The sequence below is a fragment of the Equus caballus genome, chromosome 10, assembly GCF_041296265.1.
Source record: "Equus caballus isolate H_3958 breed thoroughbred chromosome 10, TB-T2T, whole genome shotgun sequence".
Taxonomy (NCBI): Eukaryota; Metazoa; Chordata; class Mammalia; order Perissodactyla; family Equidae; genus Equus; species Equus caballus.
In genome coordinates, this window is record NC_091693.1 from 18,935,817 (window position 1) to 18,953,825 (window position 18,009).

Genomic DNA, 18,009 nt, shown 5'->3' on the forward strand with positions numbered 1-18,009 from the left:
CAGTGTCTGGCTGGAAGAAAGAGTGGTCCTCACAGCTCCATCTGTGCCCCCACTGAATCCTGGGAACGTGGTCCTCTCAGCTCACCTCCATCTGCCAAGGGTGAGGTCCTCTCAGCATTCTCATTGCATGCTGGGAGACCTCATCCCCTACACATATAACCACAGGCACTCGCCTAGGGAGAAAGTCCACTTGCTCTTCTCATGGCATTACCGGAAGATTTACTGAGGGCTGATTCTATGCCAAGGCTTTTTTAGGTTCTAGGGAATACAGTTGTGAAAGGAGAAAAAAAAAGTCCCTGCTCTTATGGAGCTTGCATTCTAACAGAGAACAGACAAAACGAATAACAGTGAAATCTGTCCTGGAGGAAAGTTAATGATCGAGGATGGGGTGTCAATAGATGGCAATCAGGGGAGGCCTCCCTGAGAAGGTGACAACTAAGCCAGACCTGGGGACTGAGGAGGGCTGGGTCCAGCATGGAGGAGCCGGGGAAAAGTGTCCCCAGGAGAGGCACCAGCGAAGGGCAAAGCCCCTGAAGCTAGAAGGAACTTGATGAGTTTGAGGAAGAGCAAAGAGGTGGGGGTGGCGGGAGATGAGGTCAGAGAGGCAATGGGGGCCAGTTCGTGCAGGGCCTTGTGGGCCACAGCAAGGACTTTGACTTTGACTCTAAGGCAGAATTGTTGGAAGGTTTTCAACCAAGAAGGGATGCGATCCAATTAATTTTTTGAAAAGATCACTCTGGCTGCTGTCTGGAGAATGGACTGGAAGATGCGAGAAGGGAAACAGAGATGGGTTAGGAAGGTGTTGTAGTTGTCTAGGCAAGAAAGTGGGGACAAGGAGGGTTGTGACGGGGGCAGGAGTGAGGAGTGGAAGACTCGGGTCATGTTATGAACAGAGAGCCGAGAAGTCCTGGAGATGGCCTGGATGTGGGCATGAGGGGAAGAGAGGGAAAGGATGATTCAGCTTTGGGACCTGTGCATCTGGGTGAATAAGAAAAAAAGGACAGGGAGCAGGTTTGAGGCAGGGAAAAGACTGAGAATTCTGCTTTTGACATGCTAATTTTGAGATGCTTCTTGGAAATCCAAGGGGAGCTGTTGAGTAGAAAGGGGAATAGGTTTGTCCAGAGCTTACAAAAGAGGTGGTGACAGGCTAGGAGCCATCAACATGTCCAGCGCTGTCCAATAGAACTTTCTGCAATGATGAAGATGATTTATATCTGCTCTGTCCAGTATGACAGCCACTAGCCACGGGTGGCTGTTGAGCACTTTAACATGTGCTGAGGGCAACTAAATTTTATTTAATTCCAACTAATTTAAATCTGAATAGCCATGGGTGGCTAGCAGCTACTATACTAGGTAGCGCGGGAGACAGTATTTAAACCCATGGATCTGGATGAGACCATCAGGGAGTGGGGACAGAGAAGAGAACACTAAGGCACTCCTACATTTAGAATTCTGACTGAGGAAGAGCGTCCAGCAAAGGAAACAGAGAAGGAGGGGCCAGGGAGGTAGGAGGAAAACCAGACAAGGGCAAGTCCGCTCAGCAAAGCCTCACCCAGGTGGGAGAGACACTACCTTCAGCACCCTCATTGCATGCTGGGAGATGTAGTCCCTCTCAGTGGATGCTGGGAACTGTAGTTCCCTCACTGGATGCAGGGTGTATTCATTACAGTAATGTTAGCTAGCTACTGTAACAGATAAACCCCCACATCTCAGTGGCTCAACGCAGTAGAAGGTTGTTTCTCACTCATATGAAATCCAAACAGATGTTCCTAATTGGAGGTGGCTTCCCTCCAAGTGGTGACTCAGGAACTCCAGCTTCTCCCTCTGGTGGCTCTGTAATCCCCTAGGACTTCAGAGTTCTCTTCTGGGGCCTCTGGCTCTGCCATCAGACAGGGAAGAGAGTAGGGTGCATGGGAGAGAGTTTTTACAGATGAGCCTAGGACTCAGTCAAGTGGCTCAACCTAACCCAGAGCTAGTTCTGTGTCCCAGCAGGAAGAGGAGATGAGTTTGGTGAACAGCTAGTCAACCTGCCATATTGAGAGCTGAGGCCGCCAGGGGCCGCTGGGAGTGGTGGTGCCCTTATCACTTGCTGGGAGATGAGTTCCCCTCTACACCACTGGGAGCTGTGGTCCCCTCGCTGACTGCTGAAGGTCGCTTATCGACCACTGGGAGACCACTGTGGTCTCCCCATGGGGAGACCTGACATCCTCTCCCTCCCTCCATCCCTCGCAGGAGAAGGGCTCCACCTTCCTGCAGCTGGGCTCATCCACAGAGCAGCAGCTCCAGGTCATCTTTGAGGTGCTGGAGGAGTACGACTGGACGTCCTTTGTCGCCGTGACCACACGTGCCCCGGGCCACCGGGCCTTCCTGTCCTACATCGAGGTGCTGACTGATGGCAGCCTGGTGGGCTGGGAGCACCGCGGGGCGCTGACGCTGGATCCTGGGGCGGGCGAGGCCGTGCTGGGTGCCCAGCTCCGCAGCGTCAATGCACAGATCCGCCTGCTCTTCTGTGCCCGTGAGGAGGCTGAGCCCGTGTTCCGGGCAGCCGAGGAGGCTGGCCTCACCGGGCCTGGCTACGTCTGGTTCATGGTGGGGCCCCAGCTGGCTGGAGGTGGGGGCTCAGGCGCCCCTGGGGAGCCTCCTCTTCTGCCAGGAGGCGCCCCCCTGCCTGCTGGACTGTTTGCGGTGCGCTCAGCTGGCTGGCGGGATGACCTGGCCCGGCGTGTGGCAGCTGGCGTGGCCGTAGTGGCCAGAGGTGCCCAGGCCCTTCTGCGTGACTATGGCTTCCTGCCAGAGCTCGGCCACGACTGTCGCGCCCAGAACCGCACCCACCGAGGAGAAAGTCTACATAGGTGAGTGGGACTGGGGTGGGAGGGCTGTCGGAAGGTTCCAGAGCCCGATGACCTTGGGTACTCACGTGCTGAGTGGCCACAAATGGGTCCCATCCGCTCGGAGCTTCAGTTTGCTTTTCTGTAAAAAGGGTGTAATTGGGTCTCCTTTCTGGGGTTAAATCAGGTCATTTGGAAAAAGCATCTGAGACAGTGACTGCGGCGTTACTCTGTTTCATGATTCTGAGATGCAGATTTTTTTCAGTTTAATGTCTTTAAAATCAAGATGTGTCTTACGACTGATGGCTCCTCGTGGTTTAATTGGCAGCGCTTTTTTCTTTGTGGTACATAAAAATGGAGATACATCTTAGAGTTGACAGCACCTTAGAGTCCATGAAATACCCTAGTTGGGGGTATGAACTGAACATCAGTAACAAAAAGACCCAACAACCCAGTGGCCCGAAATTCGGTCGTGGGCACGTCGGAATTCCAGCTCGTGAGAAGGGGAAAGAGAGAAAGCGGAGAGCTAGCAATTCCCTTTTGAGCAAATAAGGTGGAAGGAACCAGACTTACACCCCATTGGTGAGAACGTAGTCATGTGGTCAGAGCTGTCTGATTGGTTGTTTACAGGGGTGTCCGTACAGATTGGTTAGACAGCGATTCTGATTGGCTAGTGCTTGTGCTGCCCGGATGGTTAGATATTTTGAACGTCACCCCTGCACGTGGCCTGGGCTAGCTGCAAGGAAGACGAGGAAATGTCAGCTCTACCTGGGCAGGTGTGCGCCCAGCATCCGTGCTGTTGTTTTGGAAGAAGAGCGGTTTGGTGGAAAACAGCATCTCCACCATGGGAAGCTTTGGGAGTGAGAAGCGGATGAGTCTGGGGACAGAACAGTGGAAGGAGAGGGCTGTAATCCCGAAATGAGCCTGGGAAGAGGGGCTGGGTGCGGAAGAAAACCTAAGGGAGGAGGTTGGAGAACTGGTGAGTGGAGACGCAGGATCCAGGGACACGAGGGTGCGAAAATGATGCCTCGTTCATGAATACTTACTGAGCACCTGCTAGGAACTAGGGCTCCTGCTGGGCGCTGGGAGCACAGAGATGAATAAGACCACGGACTTCTCTTCAAAGAACGCAGGGTCCTGTAGGGGCGGCAGACAGGGATGGGGATAATGACAGCACAGCGTGATGCTTGCAATACTGGAGGCAGCATGGGCGTTTTGGGAGTGCCAGGAGGAATACTGTCTAAGCCAGAAAACCAACATTTTTGGTTGCAAGAAGCAGCGTCTCATTCAAGTTTCCTCAGGGAAAAGGGGGTTTATTGGAAAAATAAACAAGCACAGAAACCCAGACATCAGGAATTGAAGCCAAGCCTGGGGACCAGCTATTCCTTCATCTCTTTCTGATTCTGTCTCTTTCTTACTCTCTCCGCCCCTGTCTCTCTCTGCTTTTCTGCCTCTCTCTCCCTCCCTCCCTCTCTCTCTCTCTCTCTCTGTCTCTCAGGCTTGCCACTCCAACAGGCTATCCAGTTCTTCTCTTCCCACCGCTTACCCAGCATCTCTGCTCCCTCATGATATGCATCATTTCAGCCCATGCCGTTCCCCACCCATCCCTCCAAACCTCACAGCTAAGGCCTCCCAGGGGAGGAATTTTATTGGCCCCAACCAGCCTTCCAAACTAGGCTACACAAGTCATGGGTCAGCCTATGGAGTCAGGGAGATTTCCAGGAGGAGGAGATAGCTAAGCTGAGACCTGAAGGATGAGTTGCTCATTCATTCATTCATTGAAAAGCCCTATATGGAGGGTCTCCTATGTGCCCAGCACTGCTTTTCTATATAGTGTTGAATAAGGTGTCTGCTCTCACAGAGCTTACAGTCTCATAGGGGAGACAAGCAGTGAACAAGCCAAAAAAGAAAGATGAAAATATCAGCAAGCAATAACTTCTGAGATGAAATTGAAACAAGTGGAATGTGATGAGAAATGCCTAGGGTGCTAGGTCAGGCGGGGTCGTCAGGAAAGGCCTTTCTGACTAGGTGGAATGTGAAGGCAAAAGATGGATAAAGAGAAAGAATCGTCTACTGGAAGATCTGAGTGAAGAGAAGAGAGAGGGACCAGCTGGTGCAAAGGCCCTGGGGCTGGAAATGCCTGCTTGGGAGCCTGAAATAAAGCCAGTGTGGCTGGCGCACAGTGGGCAAGTGGGAGGAGCTGTGATGAGGGGATGGAGAAACTCACAGGGCCCAGCTCGTGTAGGGCATTGAGGCCAGGTTGGGGATTTAGATTTGATTCTAAGAGTGGCTGGGAATTTACCAGAAATAGAGGGTATTCTAGGCAGGAGGAACAGCACAGTGCAGAGGCCTGGGGGCGGGGGGGGGGGGGCGGGGAACTTGGGCAGGTTGATGGGACCACCATAGCTCAGGGTGGATGGAGGGAGGAGAATTGGGGGTCGGGGGTGATGAGGCTGGGGAGGTAGACGGGGCCAGGTCACAAGGGCCTTGAACACCAGCTGGAGGGGCTTGCACTTGGTTCTGGGGCACTGGGGAGCCATGGGTGGGTTATGAGCAGGGAAGAGATGGAGTCAGTTTTGGGTATAGAAAGACCCCTCTGGGGCAGAGTGGGGAACAGACAAGAGAAGGGAGATTGGAGGCTGGAAGTGAGGCAGGAGGCTGGGCTGGGGGTCCAGGAGGGCTTCAGGGACAGAGAGGAGGGCATAGGGCAGAGAGATTCCAGGGACAAGAAGGATGGGGCTTGGGGACTGATGGCCTGGGCGGGCGGAAGAAGTGAGGGGGTGAGGACCCAGCTGAGGGTCTGGCCCTGTGACCAGGGCAATGCAACAGGCATTCAGAGCAGAGGGTGCCATTGCATAGTGAAGATATCTGTGGGTCCAGAGACCTTCCAGGGGCCTCTCCCAGAGGAACGGACGCTTGAGTGGAGTCTTGAAGAAAAGAATTGATCAGGATGAGAAGGGACAGAATTAGGGTTTTCCAGGCAGAGAGAACGGCATCTACAAGGGCCTGGAGATAGGAAACCACTTGATAGTTTGCGTTCAGTGTCGGCGGGGCACAAAAAGGGTTTGGGGTGGAAAGTTTAAAAGCAGGAAGGCATCAGAGATGGGGCTGCAGAGGCGGGCGGGGCCAGAACACGCGGCCAAGGTCCGGAACCCTGTCCTGTGGGTGCTGGACAGCCAGGGGAGAGTGCTGAGCAGAGAAGAGGCATATTTGGGTTTTCAAGATCTTGGAGGAGAGAGTCCAGCGGCGGGCTGGGGCTGGTCCGTAGAAAGGGGACTTTCTCTGCCTTCAGCGGTGCAGGTCCTGGCCAGGTCCCCACACTCCCCTCCCTTCCTCCTGGGCAGGTACTTCATGAATATTACCTGGGATAACCGCGATTACTCCTTCAATGAGGATGGCTTCCTGGTGAACCCCTCCCTAGTGGTCATCTCTCTCACCAGAGACAGGACATGGGAGGTGGTGAGTCCCAGCCCCAAGCTCAAGCATGGGAAAGGGCGTGGACTCCTGGGTCCTGGGGAAGAGGGTGTGAGGACCCAGACTCCTGGGTCGTGGAAGAGATGCGAGCTGAAGTCCTCGACTCTGGCCTCTGAAGGAGGAAGGGGCTGGGAGCCTGGACTTCTAGGAAGTGGGGGAAAGAACAGGGATCCCAGAACCCTGGGTCCTAGGGGAGGGAAGGAGATGGGGTCCAAACTCCTGGATCTGAGGAAGAAGGAGCTGGGAGCCCAGGCTCTGAGGAAGGAGGGCCATGAAGGCCAGGACACCCTGGAAAGCCCCCCAGGAAGCCTGAAGCCCTTCTCTTGGCCAAGGTGGGCAGCTGGGAGGAGCAGACTCTCCGCCTCAAGTACCCGCTGTGGTCCCGCTACGGCCGCTTCCTGCAGCCAGTGGATGACACACAGCACCTCACGGTGGCCACGCTGGAGGAGAGGCCCTTTGTCATCGTGGAGCCCGCCGACCCCATCAGCGGCACTTGCATCCGAGACTCCGTCCCCTGCCGGAGCCAGCTCAACCGCACCCACAGGTGACAGCCCAGGATCCAGGAGTTCCAGCTTCAAAATCCTTCTCCCTTGAAGCCCAGTAGTCCTGGACCCAGCCCCCTCCTCCCTTGGGACCCAGGACCCACAAAGCCCTCCAGCTCGGTGACCTTGGACAAGTCCCCTAACTCCTTTGAGTCTCAGTGTTCCCAGAAAGCGCTAGCCATAGTTTTAGCTGCTGCTTGTCCCTCCCTCCACAAGGCGGGGGGTCCTCAACGTCCCCAAGCCTCCTCGCTCCCCGCAGCCCTCCGCCGGACGCCCCCCGCCCAGAGAAGCGGTGCTGCAAGGGCTTCTGCATCGATATTCTGAAGCGGCTGGCGCAGACCATCGGCTTCAGCTACGACCTCTACCTGGTCACCAACGGCAAGCACGGGAAGAAGATCGATGGCGTCTGGAACGGCATGATCGGGGAGGTGAGGCGGCGGGGCCAGGCGGGGGGCGGGGCCGGGACGGCTGGGGGCGGGGCCAGGGCGGGGCGTGGCCGGGGCGCACGGAGGCGGGGCCGGGACGGCTGGGGGCGTGGCCATGGCTGGACAGGGGCGGGGCCGGGGCTCGCGGGGGGCGTGGCATCTTCTGAGCCAGGGGGCGGAGCCAAGAGGCGGGGACGCCGGTCCAGAGGGGGCGGGGCCACGAAGGGAGCTCTCTGGGGCGAGGCCAAAAGGAGGGAACGCCTAGATTTGACGGGGCGGGGCCACGAGAAGGCCCCACCTTGGCGGAGGGGCGGGGCCAGGAGGAGGGACCTTTGGGGCGGAGGAGGCGGGGCTAAGAGGGGGAAACTCCTAGGAGGAGGGGGCGGGGCCGGGAGGACGGTGCCCAAAACCTCCAGAGGGTTTGGTAGGGGAGCAGGATGCGACTGGGGGCCACCTCTTCCCACTCCTGTTCCCCGACTCCCTCCTCCACCTTTCCTGCCCCACTCTGCGTCCCCCTCATCCACCCACCACCCTCCTAGCCCTCCCTCTCACCCTGTCACTGGTCTCCCGGCCCCTTCAGCCTCTTGCGCCTGAGCCAGCCTGGTCCCCTCACCCAATCCTCGCTCTCCCCCCAGGTGTTCTACCAGCGCGCGGACATGGCCATCGGCTCCCTCACCATCAACGAGGAGCGGTCCGAGATCGTGGACTTCTCCGTCCCCTTCGTGGAGACGGGCATCAGCGTCATGGTGGCCCGCAGCAACGGCACTGTGTCCCCCTCAGCCTTCCTCGGTGAGCCTGGGCCCTGGGCTGGGGAGCTGAGTGCCGGACTTGGCCACCCACTTCTGCAAAAAATGGCCATGAAAACCCTATGAATAGCAGCAGAGTATTGTCTGATGTAGGATGGGAAGGGGAGAGGATGGCACAGAAATACCAGGCAGGGCTCCACTGGGACGCTAGGAGTCAGAATCCACTCGAGGACAGTAACAACAACAAGGAAGCCTGAGTTTCAGGAGGCTTCTCTTAGCCTCTTGGCTCTGTACCTGGTTTTGTATTCATAATTTTGTATTATTTTTTCTTAAAGAGAAGCCTCCAAATTGTATAAGCTTCGGGCCCCACAAACCCCGTGTCTTCCCCTGTATATAAGGATGAGATGAGGAAAGGAGATTAGCGTGGTCCTGGCACATGTTAATTCACCCATCAACAGTGTTTACTGAGCATCTCCTGCGTGCCCAGCTCTGAGCCGCGCACCAAGCCTTGTCCCCTATGAGCTCTTGGCCTCATGGGGGAGACAGAAAATAAACTCCCAAAGGGATCCATGGACAGGATCACTTCAGATGGTGGTGAGGGCTACGAGACATTAAGCCAGGGTGAACAGATGGGGAGGAATAGGACTGATGCTGCCATGAGTGGGCAGGAGGCCCTTTTGAGGGGGTGACCTAGTCCTGGGTAGATCTGGCTGGAAAAGCATTCCAGGCAGATGGAACAGCAAGGGCAAAGGCCCCAAGGTGGGAATGTGCATAGAGTATTTGTGAAATTGCGGGAGGCCTCTGTGGCTGGAGAGGAGCAGTGAGTGAGAGAAATGGAAAGTGAGGGTGGGGAGGAAACAGGGCAGATGGCACAGGGCCTTGGAAGCGATGGTAGGAAGGCTGGGTTTTTCTCTTCTTGTAATGGCAGGGGTTTTAACTCCAGATAGTGGTGTAGGGATATACAATCAGATTTAGGCTTTTAAAATACCCCACGGGCAGGCTCTGAGGAGCAGGGGACTCATGAGGAGCCTACTGTAGAGGTCTGTGCAGAGAGGATGGGGTGTGGAATTGGAAGACGGCAGTGAGGGTGAGACAAGAAGCCTGACTTGGGATGTGGTTAGAAAGCTGACACCAAGGGCCGGCCCCATGGTGTAGCAGTAAAGTTTGGGATGCTCTGCTTTGGCAGAGGGCGTCCCACATACAAAATAGAGGAAGATTGGCATGGATGTTAGCTTAGGGCCAACCTTCCTCCACAAAAAAAAAAAACAAAAAGGAAGCTAACACCCAGATGGGTTGATGGCTTTGAGGTGGTTTGGACTAGGATAAAGACCTCATTTACTAAGCTTAGAGAAGACAGGAGAAATGTCCATTGGGCCAAGGACAGCAGTTCTGTCAGGTCCCTCTTGTTCTCTGAAGTCTGGGCAAAGCTCCTGGGAGGGGGAGGGGCTGGGAGAAGGGACATCCCTTCCTTTGTATTTGACTTTCTGTCTACGTCCCCAACGATGTCTCTTGTGGCCTCCTCTTTGCACCAAGGTCTCTGCAGGGCACTCTGAGATGCACCACGTGGGGCCCCTGCCTCCTGCAGGGGAGTGACAAGGTCATATTTATGCCCCATCACGTTGCCCAGCGGAGACGACAGGCGTGTCCCCAGATGCCGCAGTGACAGTCCGGGGTGGTGACAGGGGCAGTCCTGGCCGCTTGCTCTTGTCTCAGGGAGGTCAAATCACCCAGGACTCCAGGAAATGGTGATGTGGTGTTATTGTCAGTGAACTCCTGGAGGCAGTGTGAGGAGGGGACACGTGAGCTTGAGTTTGTCTGATGGACAGGTCAGGGTAGCACCTCTGGCAGGCATCTGTGAGACAGGGGCAGCGAGAGTGCGGCTCGTTCAGGGAACTGTGAGTTCTGGGTCGTTACAGCAGTGGGATCCTAAGAGAGTGATCAGGCCCGAGAGGAGGGCAGGAGTAAGACTGAGGGGCGAGGATTTCGTCCTGGGGGTGCAGGGGAGCCGCAGAGCGCTGTGAGCCAGGTCATCTCCGGGTGCAGAAAGAACCTCTAGGGCCATGGGGATGAGCTGGAGAAAAGAGGCTGGGGAGATGGTCCCAGGGAGAGAACGAGGCCTGAGCTGGGCTGGCCACAAGAAGGGAGAGGAAAGGCCGAAGTGGGGGAGGACGGGGACAGGAGGACGGGGCGGGGACTGACAGGCTGTGGCTGGTGAGGGAGAGAGAGGGAGGGGGTGAGGATAGCAAATGGGGGGGTTTGGGTTATGATGGGCTGGATGGTGGGGCTCCCAGGATTGGGAGCCTGGGGGTTGGTGCTGGGCTCAGTGTGGGACATGAATGGCCTGGGGTAATGGGGGGGCAGGAGGACATGGAGACTCGGGGCTGGGGTTCAGGAAGCATATTTAGGAGACAGTTTATATTTGGCTGTTGAAACCATAGAAACGGTTGAGATGGCTGTCTTTGAGAGAGAGACTGTTTCCCGGGGGTCTGGGTGGGCAGTGAGGCTGTCCCCAAGATGGGGAACCTGGGAAGGGGACAGAGTAGGACAGAGTCGGATCCCGGCTGCACCTTGTGCACATATCTGTGCACCCCCCCCCCCCCCCCCCGATCCTTTGCTTGACTGAGACATGACCACACACCTCCTCGCCCCCAGAACCCTACAGCCCCGCCGTGTGGGTGATGATGTTCGTCATGTGCCTCACGGTGGTCGCCGTCACTGTTTTCATCTTCGAGTACCTCAGTCCCGTCGGCTACAACCGCAGCCTGGCCACGGGCAAACGTGAGTCCGCCCTTCCTCCAACCCCCTACCCCAGAGCGCCTGGACCACGGATAGAACTACATTTCCCAGCAGCCCCTGGGGTAGAGCCAGGGCCTCTTGAAGTGCTAGAGGCCTTGGGGGCCACTGGGAATTGTAGTTCTTTCTGCTCCCTCATTGAGCAGAAGGGATTTGGGGTCCATGTCCCCCTCCTGGCCCTCTGCAGGCCCTGGTGGCTCAACCTTCACCATTGGGAAATCCATCTGGCTGCTCTGGGCTCTGGTGTTCAATAACTCGGTGCCCGTGGAGAACCCCCGAGGGACCACCAGCAAAATCATGGTGCTGGTGTGGGCCTTCTTCGCCGTCATCTTCCTCGCCAGCTACACAGCCAATCTGGCCGCCTTCATGATCCAGGAGGAGTACGTGGACACCGTGTCTGGGCTCAGTGACCGAAAGGTGTGTGTGTTTGGGGCCAGGGTGGGGGGATGGGGAGGTGGCTGGGGTTGGAGGTCACAGAGCTTAGCACATGGGAGGTCCTTGGGGGTCTCTTCCCAGAAAGAGTCCCAGAATGGTAGAATGGAACATTCTGGAGGAGAAAGTTTACATCTTTAAATATTCCAGGGGAAGAGAGTGGCCCCCACACGTTCTAGGGGCCGTAGTGAGATATTCTAGACCAGTGCCTCTCTCAAACTGTGATGAGGGGCTAACTTATGAAATTTCTAATCCAGTGGAGGCCCATGCATTTGCAAAAGTAAAATACAAATGAATTACTAGAAAAGTGAGATAAAATTTAAAACCAGGACATGCAAAATCCAAACCCAAATTCTTATTTATTAGGTTCAAGAGACCGAAAATTATTCTGTCCAAATTGCTCGAAATGCTCTCCCGAGCTCGTGGTGGCTCACAGTGTGTTCAGGGACTGGTGGTCGGCAGGGCCCGCTTTGAGACTAAAGTGGTTAACTGGGTGTCACGACCCGTTAGAAGGTTGAGAGCCCAAGTCAATGGATTGCAACAAGCGTTGGTTTGTTTTAATGGAATGGAATAGACTAGAAACTATGTTTGACTGCATCTTACGTAATAAGGGTGAGGGTGGTTTTATGAAACTTTTGTTTTAGGCATATACACACTTGACACTGAGCCAGCATCCACCTGTCTGGCTACGTCTGTCGTTAAAACAGGGAACTATTTCTGAACGGATTGGGAAATAGCAACTACCCCCAGCCCCCGCCCTGCCAGCCCCCTGCCCCTGGGACCTCCCATGGTCCAGCAAGTTAAGGGTTAATGCCTGGTTAAGGTCAGGGGCCTCCGGGACCCTCCTTGAGCTTTGTTGCCCACGATCAGGCGATGCTGCCTGTGAAATACTTCAGTATGACTCCCGATTACGTATGCATACGTGCGCATCTGTGGACGTACGTGCTGGTTGAGTAGTGTTTCCTACTGTGGGTCACAGTGAGCAAGTTTGAAAGACACTTCTGGACTGGGGCGTCCGCCGGTTGGCGGGTGTCCCCCCAGAATGGAGCACCTGGTCAAGGACATCCTCGACCCAGATGCCCCCCAGAGAGGGCGCCCTCGTAACTCCCCATTCTGCCCCAGTTCCAGCGGCCCCAGGAGCAGTACCCGCCCCTGAAGTTCGGGACGGTGCCCAACGGGTCCACGGAGAAGAACATCCGTAGCAACTACCCCGACATGCACAGCTACATGGTGCGCTACAACCAGCCCCGCGTGGAGGAAGCGCTCACTCAGCTCAAGGCAGGGTCAGCACAGACTTTGGGCCGGGGTGTGGGGTCGGGGAGCGGGGGGCTGCTGGGGACCCTGAGGATGCTTGCAGGTGGCGAGGGGTCAAGGGTCATTCATCGGCCTCAGAAGTGAGCCCAGGGTGGGTCAGCTGGGAAGGCAGAGGTCACCCAGGGTGGGAACGAACTATTCCTCCAGGAGTAGGATCCTTGTGATGTTTTAGGGATCCAGTAGTTATGGATTCTGAGGCCAGACTGCCAGAGTTCAAATCCTGGCTTTGTCCTTTCTTGGCTGTGTGACCTTGGGCAACTTACTCAACCTCTCTGAGCCTCCGTTTGCTCCCTTGTAAGATGGGGATAAGAGGACTCACCTCATAGGGTTGTTATAAGAATTATCATAGTTATTATTATTAGTTAGTAAATATATTATTATATTGATTATTTTTAGTTAATCCATGCAAAATACTTAGAACAGTGCCTGGCACACTGCAGGTGTTTGCTGCTATAATTATTATCATTAGGTTTGAACTCACTGGAATCAATACGTGGATTATGTTGGGGTTTTTTTTATCTTTTTTTTTTTTTTAAAGATTTTATTTTTTTCCTTTTTCTCCCCAAAGCCCCCCGGTACATAGTTGTGTATTCTTCCTTGTGGGTTCTTCTAGTTGTGGCATGTGGGACGCTGCCTCAGCGTGGTCTGATAAGCAGTGCCATGTCCGCGCCCAGGATTCGAACTAACGAAATACTGGGCCGCCTGCAGCGGAGCGCGCTAACTTAACCACTCGGCCACGGGGCCAGCCCCTATGTTGGTTTTTTTTTAACGTTTTTAACATCCGTTTCGCAGATCCTAAGGACAAAGTTAAGTTCTGGTGCCAAAGTGCAGTTCAAAGTTACAACAAAGCTGAGCACCGTAACTCTCTCCCTGTCCCTCTCTGAGTTGGTCATTCGGCAAGCATTTATTTTCTCAGCCCCCACTCTAGGCCGGGCAGTGAATGAACAGACTGCAGTTCCTGCCCACAGGGAGCTCACCACCTAGAGGTAGGAAATGAACAGTAAACATGCAAGCAGAAAAATCAGCACCATCATTTCAGAAAGTGACGGTGAGCGAGAGCCGGGGCCTATTCACCAGCGTGTTGGGGGCAGGCCTCTCAAAGGAGGTGACTTGCACAGAGCCCTGAAGGAGGTGAGGGAGCTAGCCAGGTGGACCTAAGAGGCAGAGGGGACGGGGTGTGCAAAGGGCCTGAGGTGTTGGCTTATTGGAGGAACAGCAAGAAGGCCAACGTGGCTGAAGGATGGAGAGCTCAGGTTAGAGGGTAGATGAGAGTAGGACACAGAATGTGACCCTGAGGCCAAGGTGAGGGCTGGGTTTTATGCGAAAGGCAGTAAGAAGCTGTGGGGACGGGGCTGATCTGATTTCTGCCTGTAAATGCCCCCTCTGGCTGACGTGTGGAGAGTGGATGGAGGCGGGTGTAAGTGGTGCCGTCAAGTCCTCTAAATCACCTCCCCCAAGGCCCACCCTCTGCTGACCCCTCAAGAAGCCACTCCTCAGCGGATCTTTTTGACCCCTCTGTCTTGATTAGAATTATTGGGCTGCAAGAAACGAAACCCAGTCAACCTGGTTCAAGTAAAATGGTTGGGTAAGCGTAAGAATACAGTGGAGTCTCTCAGAACCAGCTGCAGAAAGTCAAGCTAGGCTTTGTGGACATGTGAAAGGCATTCATTCATTTAAAAATTTTTTAAAGAGTACCAACTCTGTGCCGGGCACAGTTCCTGCACTGGACAACAGTAGTCAACAAAATAGGTAAGTTTCCCAGATCCACTAGGAGTGCTTAAACAGAGGTTTCTTTATCTGTCACAATAAGAAAGTCCAGGGCTGGCAGGATAGCTCAAAGATACTATCCACAATCCTAACTCTTTCCATATATTTGTTCCACCAACCTTGAAGCAGAGACCTTCATGCTCATTTTGGTTGCCTCATGGTCACAAGATGGCTGCTGCCACGCCATGGAACACGTCTTCGTTCCAGACGAGGAGGAGGAGGAAGGGTACAAGAGTGGAAGATTTTCTCCTGGCAAGGCCTTGCTTTTTTTATTGGGGAAAATAAACCTTTCTCAGGGACTTATAGCCCTTTCTTAGAACGTGTCAGATGGCCACTCCTAGCTGCAGGGGAAGCTGGGGAATTGAGCACTGTAGTCTTCCAGCCTCTGTTGTAAAAATGACAAAGGAAGAGGTTGTAAATGGAGACAGTGGGAGCCAAGCCAGCTGCCAGAGTCCTGCCCTTGAGGAGTTTGTCTTTTACCCCCTAGCAGCTTCTCTCTTGCACCTCTTCCTTCTCCAGCACTCTAGCTCTTCTCTTTTAATTTCTAGGGGCCACACGGTCTCTTGTCCCCCATCTCTCTATGCTTTCCCTGAAAGCATTTCTGATCCTGAGAACTTCAGCTCTTTCTTCTCAGTCGCCTCTTCTTTCTCTTGCCAACTCCAACTGCTCTCCTCTCTGCCCCACTTCACCCCTTCAAGGACTTGCCTTTCTCCTTCATTCACCCTCCACCCTTGAAGCCCCACTCACAGGACGTGGTTTTAGTAACAGGCTTTTCTTTCTTAATTGAGCTTTGGGTCCGCCCACAGCTCACGTTTGCAGGCCCACTGCAAGAGTACAAACGGAGGCTCGTATGCCATATGTCTCATGATTTACACTTTATAAATCAAGCTAGCAAACCATTCAAGCTTCTCAGGCTGCCTGCCTTCCTTGGCTCGTGGCCTTCAATCCCTCAAACTCAGCTTGGGATGTCACATCTCCTTCTCTGACTGCCCCTCCTCCCTCCCTCTTCTAAGGACCCTGTGATTATATCAGGCCCACCGGGATAACCATCTCTCCATCCCAAGATCGTTAATTTAACCACAGCTACAAGTCTGTTTGTAAGATGTATCTCGATGTAAGATAACAAAGCCATAGGTTCCAAGGACAGGGTGTGGACATCTTTGGGGAGGTCATTATTCTATCTACCACAGGTTCCCGGAGCATAATCTCCAAGGGAGGTGCGGGTTCTGGGTGAGCACGACCCCTGGGCCCCAGGGACTCCCTTCCCTAGGGGTGGGGGTGGGGCAATCTCCAAAAGCACGGGGTCAGAGCAGCGATCCCTTGCTGGAGGTCTAAGGTGGCTATTGAGTTTGGAGAATCACGCGCAGAGGTGTTAGGACAGCACAGAACAGGACAAATAAATTTTTTTAAATCGTGCATCCATCCATCCGTTCATTCATTTTGTCAACAAGTCTTTGATGTGTTCGGCTCTGTTCCAGATGCCTAAGCCCCCTTTTCTTGAAGCGTCCATTCTAGTAGGGGGAGGCGGAAAACTCACAGAAATTATAAATAGAATATCCCTGAAAGTCTGTCAGATCTTAAGCATCTCTGGCCATCTTTCTCCACAGCTGTCCCGCTTCCGTGTTTCTCCCACCTGCTTCTCTTCTCTCTAGAGACCAGTTTCCCATATCTTCCCGTATAATGCCGGGGTTCTGGTGTCCCCCACGGCCCGAGAGTTCCCAACAGTCCCCTGAAGGTGCTTAACAGCACCGGCTTTAGAGCCAGATAGTACTGGGTTCGAAAGGGAGCTACATGTGGGGCGAGTCAGTTGAGCTCCCGGCCCTTAACTTTCGCCTCCAGAATATGGGGTCAACACCCCACCCGGTTATAAAGTGGCTCTGGGAAACGGAACGTCGGGAGCCAAGGTTCCTCTCTTTCCTCTTTTCTCTTCCACTCTGGGGCCACTGGCTCCCGTCTCAGTCCCTCTGCACATACGGGTCTTGGTTTCAGCTGTGCCCACAAATGCCATAAGGCCCCCAGTTTCTGTGCAACCTCTGGGCTCCGGGGTCCAGGCCGAGTCTTTGCGCGCCTGTTGTCAGTTTCACCAGTGAGACTCTGATTGGTCCAGCTGCGGTCGGGTGTCTGTGCCCGAGCCAATCAGCGGCAGGCACGGTGGAACCTGGTCACGTGGTTCCCCGGCTGCTGCTTCCCTACCCTGAGCAGGTTCTCAAAGATGCTCGAGGGAACCTGTGAGCAAGTAAAGCGTCGCGCTCATTTCCAGAACATCCTCCCTGCACTGGCCTCCTGCCTTTCCCCCAGCTGCGAAGCCTGGTGGACCCTCAGCTCCCATCCCAGGGCCCCCCAAACCCGCGGGAGGACACCCCCTTCCTCTGTGCCTGGCTCCTTTCGGAGCCTCTTAAAGGAAATTTCGCCTTCCCCAATCTTTTTCCCCCTGTCTTTAAAGCCTTTGTTTGTGTCACACTTGCTTATTGTTAAAAATAATGAGATAAAAAGACAAGATCTTTCCCCTCCTCCTCCTTATTCATTGTTAATGGTTCCAGGCGTTTCCTCCAGCCTTTTTTCCAGAGCAGAGCTGGGAAGCCACATAGGTCATTTAAATTTTTCTAGTAGCCACATGTAAAGAAACAGACGATATTAATTTTAATGATGTATTTTATTTACCTCAGTATCTCCAATACATTATCATTTCAATACATAATATAAAAATTAACGAGATGTTTAACTTTTTTTTTTTTTTGGTACTTTGAGTGTATGTTATATTCACAGGGCATCTCCATTCGATCTCGCCACATTTCAAGAGCTCAGTAGCCACATCTGGCTAGTGGCTGTCACTCTGGACAGTGTAGATCTAGAACTCTGTCTTTTTACCTCTTGTTATTTTCCTTCCCGTGCTCTCTTTCCTCTTTTTCCTTCTCCTTTGCTTCCTCCTCCTTTCTCTTGTACTTCTTTCCCTTCTTCCACTTCCTCTACCCCTCCTTGGCTTTCCCCCACCTCCAGATGTATCTAGGGTCTCCCTGCCCCTTAGGATCTAGATACCATTGGCTCCAACCCCCCTTTCTAAGGATCCTGCAAATTCCTGGGCTTCTCAGGGTCACCCTCGCTTCATGCTCCTCTTTGCCAGATTTAATTCACTTTCTGGACCATCTCACTGGCCCAACTGTGTCTTCCCAGCTCCACAGCCTATGAACCAAAACTGGAACCGGCTCCTCCCTTAATCCCCACAGAAGCCCGCACTGACATCAGGCCTCTGTGTGGTGGACTGAACACTGGGAGCAGGAAGGGCATCATGTGCCAGCGCTGGCTAGTAGAAATGCAACGCAAGCTACCGTGTAATTCCAAATATTTTACTAGCCACGTGAAAAGACATAAAAAGAAATAGGTGAGGGGCTGGCTCCGTGGCCGAGTGGTTAAGTTCTCGTGCTCTGCTTCGGTGGCCCAGGGTTTCACCAGTTCGAATCCTGGGCACGGACATGGCACTGCTCATCAAGCCATGCTGAGGCGGCATCCCACATGCCACAACTAGAAGGACCCACAACTAGAATATACAACTATGTACTGGGGGGCTTTGGGAGCAAAAGGAAAAATAAAATTAAAAAAAATAGGTGAAATTAGTTTTAATAATATATTCTACTGAACCCAGTATATTCAAAATATTGTGACATAATCAGAATAAAAATGGTTGAGATCT

At 53.9% G+C, this 18,009-nt stretch overlaps 1 protein-coding gene across 1 annotated transcript in view; it reads left to right on the plus strand.

The window, feature by feature from the left end:
* GRIN2D (glutamate ionotropic receptor NMDA type subunit 2D) overlaps positions 1-18,009 on the plus strand; it is a 33,575-nt gene that overhangs the window by 4,777 nt on the left and 10,789 nt on the right. Inside the window, exons 3-10 of the mRNA XM_023650032.2 lie at positions 2,233-2,852; positions 6,173-6,287; positions 6,635-6,846; positions 7,104-7,272; positions 7,905-8,058; positions 10,668-10,793; positions 10,996-11,225; positions 12,363-12,523. Of these exons, the coding sequence (XP_023505800.1) occupies positions 2,233-2,852; positions 6,173-6,287; positions 6,635-6,846; positions 7,104-7,272; positions 7,905-8,058; positions 10,668-10,793; positions 10,996-11,225; positions 12,363-12,523 (1,787 nt within the window). The remainder of the gene's footprint in view (positions 1-2,232; positions 2,853-6,172; positions 6,288-6,634; positions 6,847-7,103; positions 7,273-7,904; positions 8,059-10,667; positions 10,794-10,995; positions 11,226-12,362; positions 12,524-18,009) is intronic.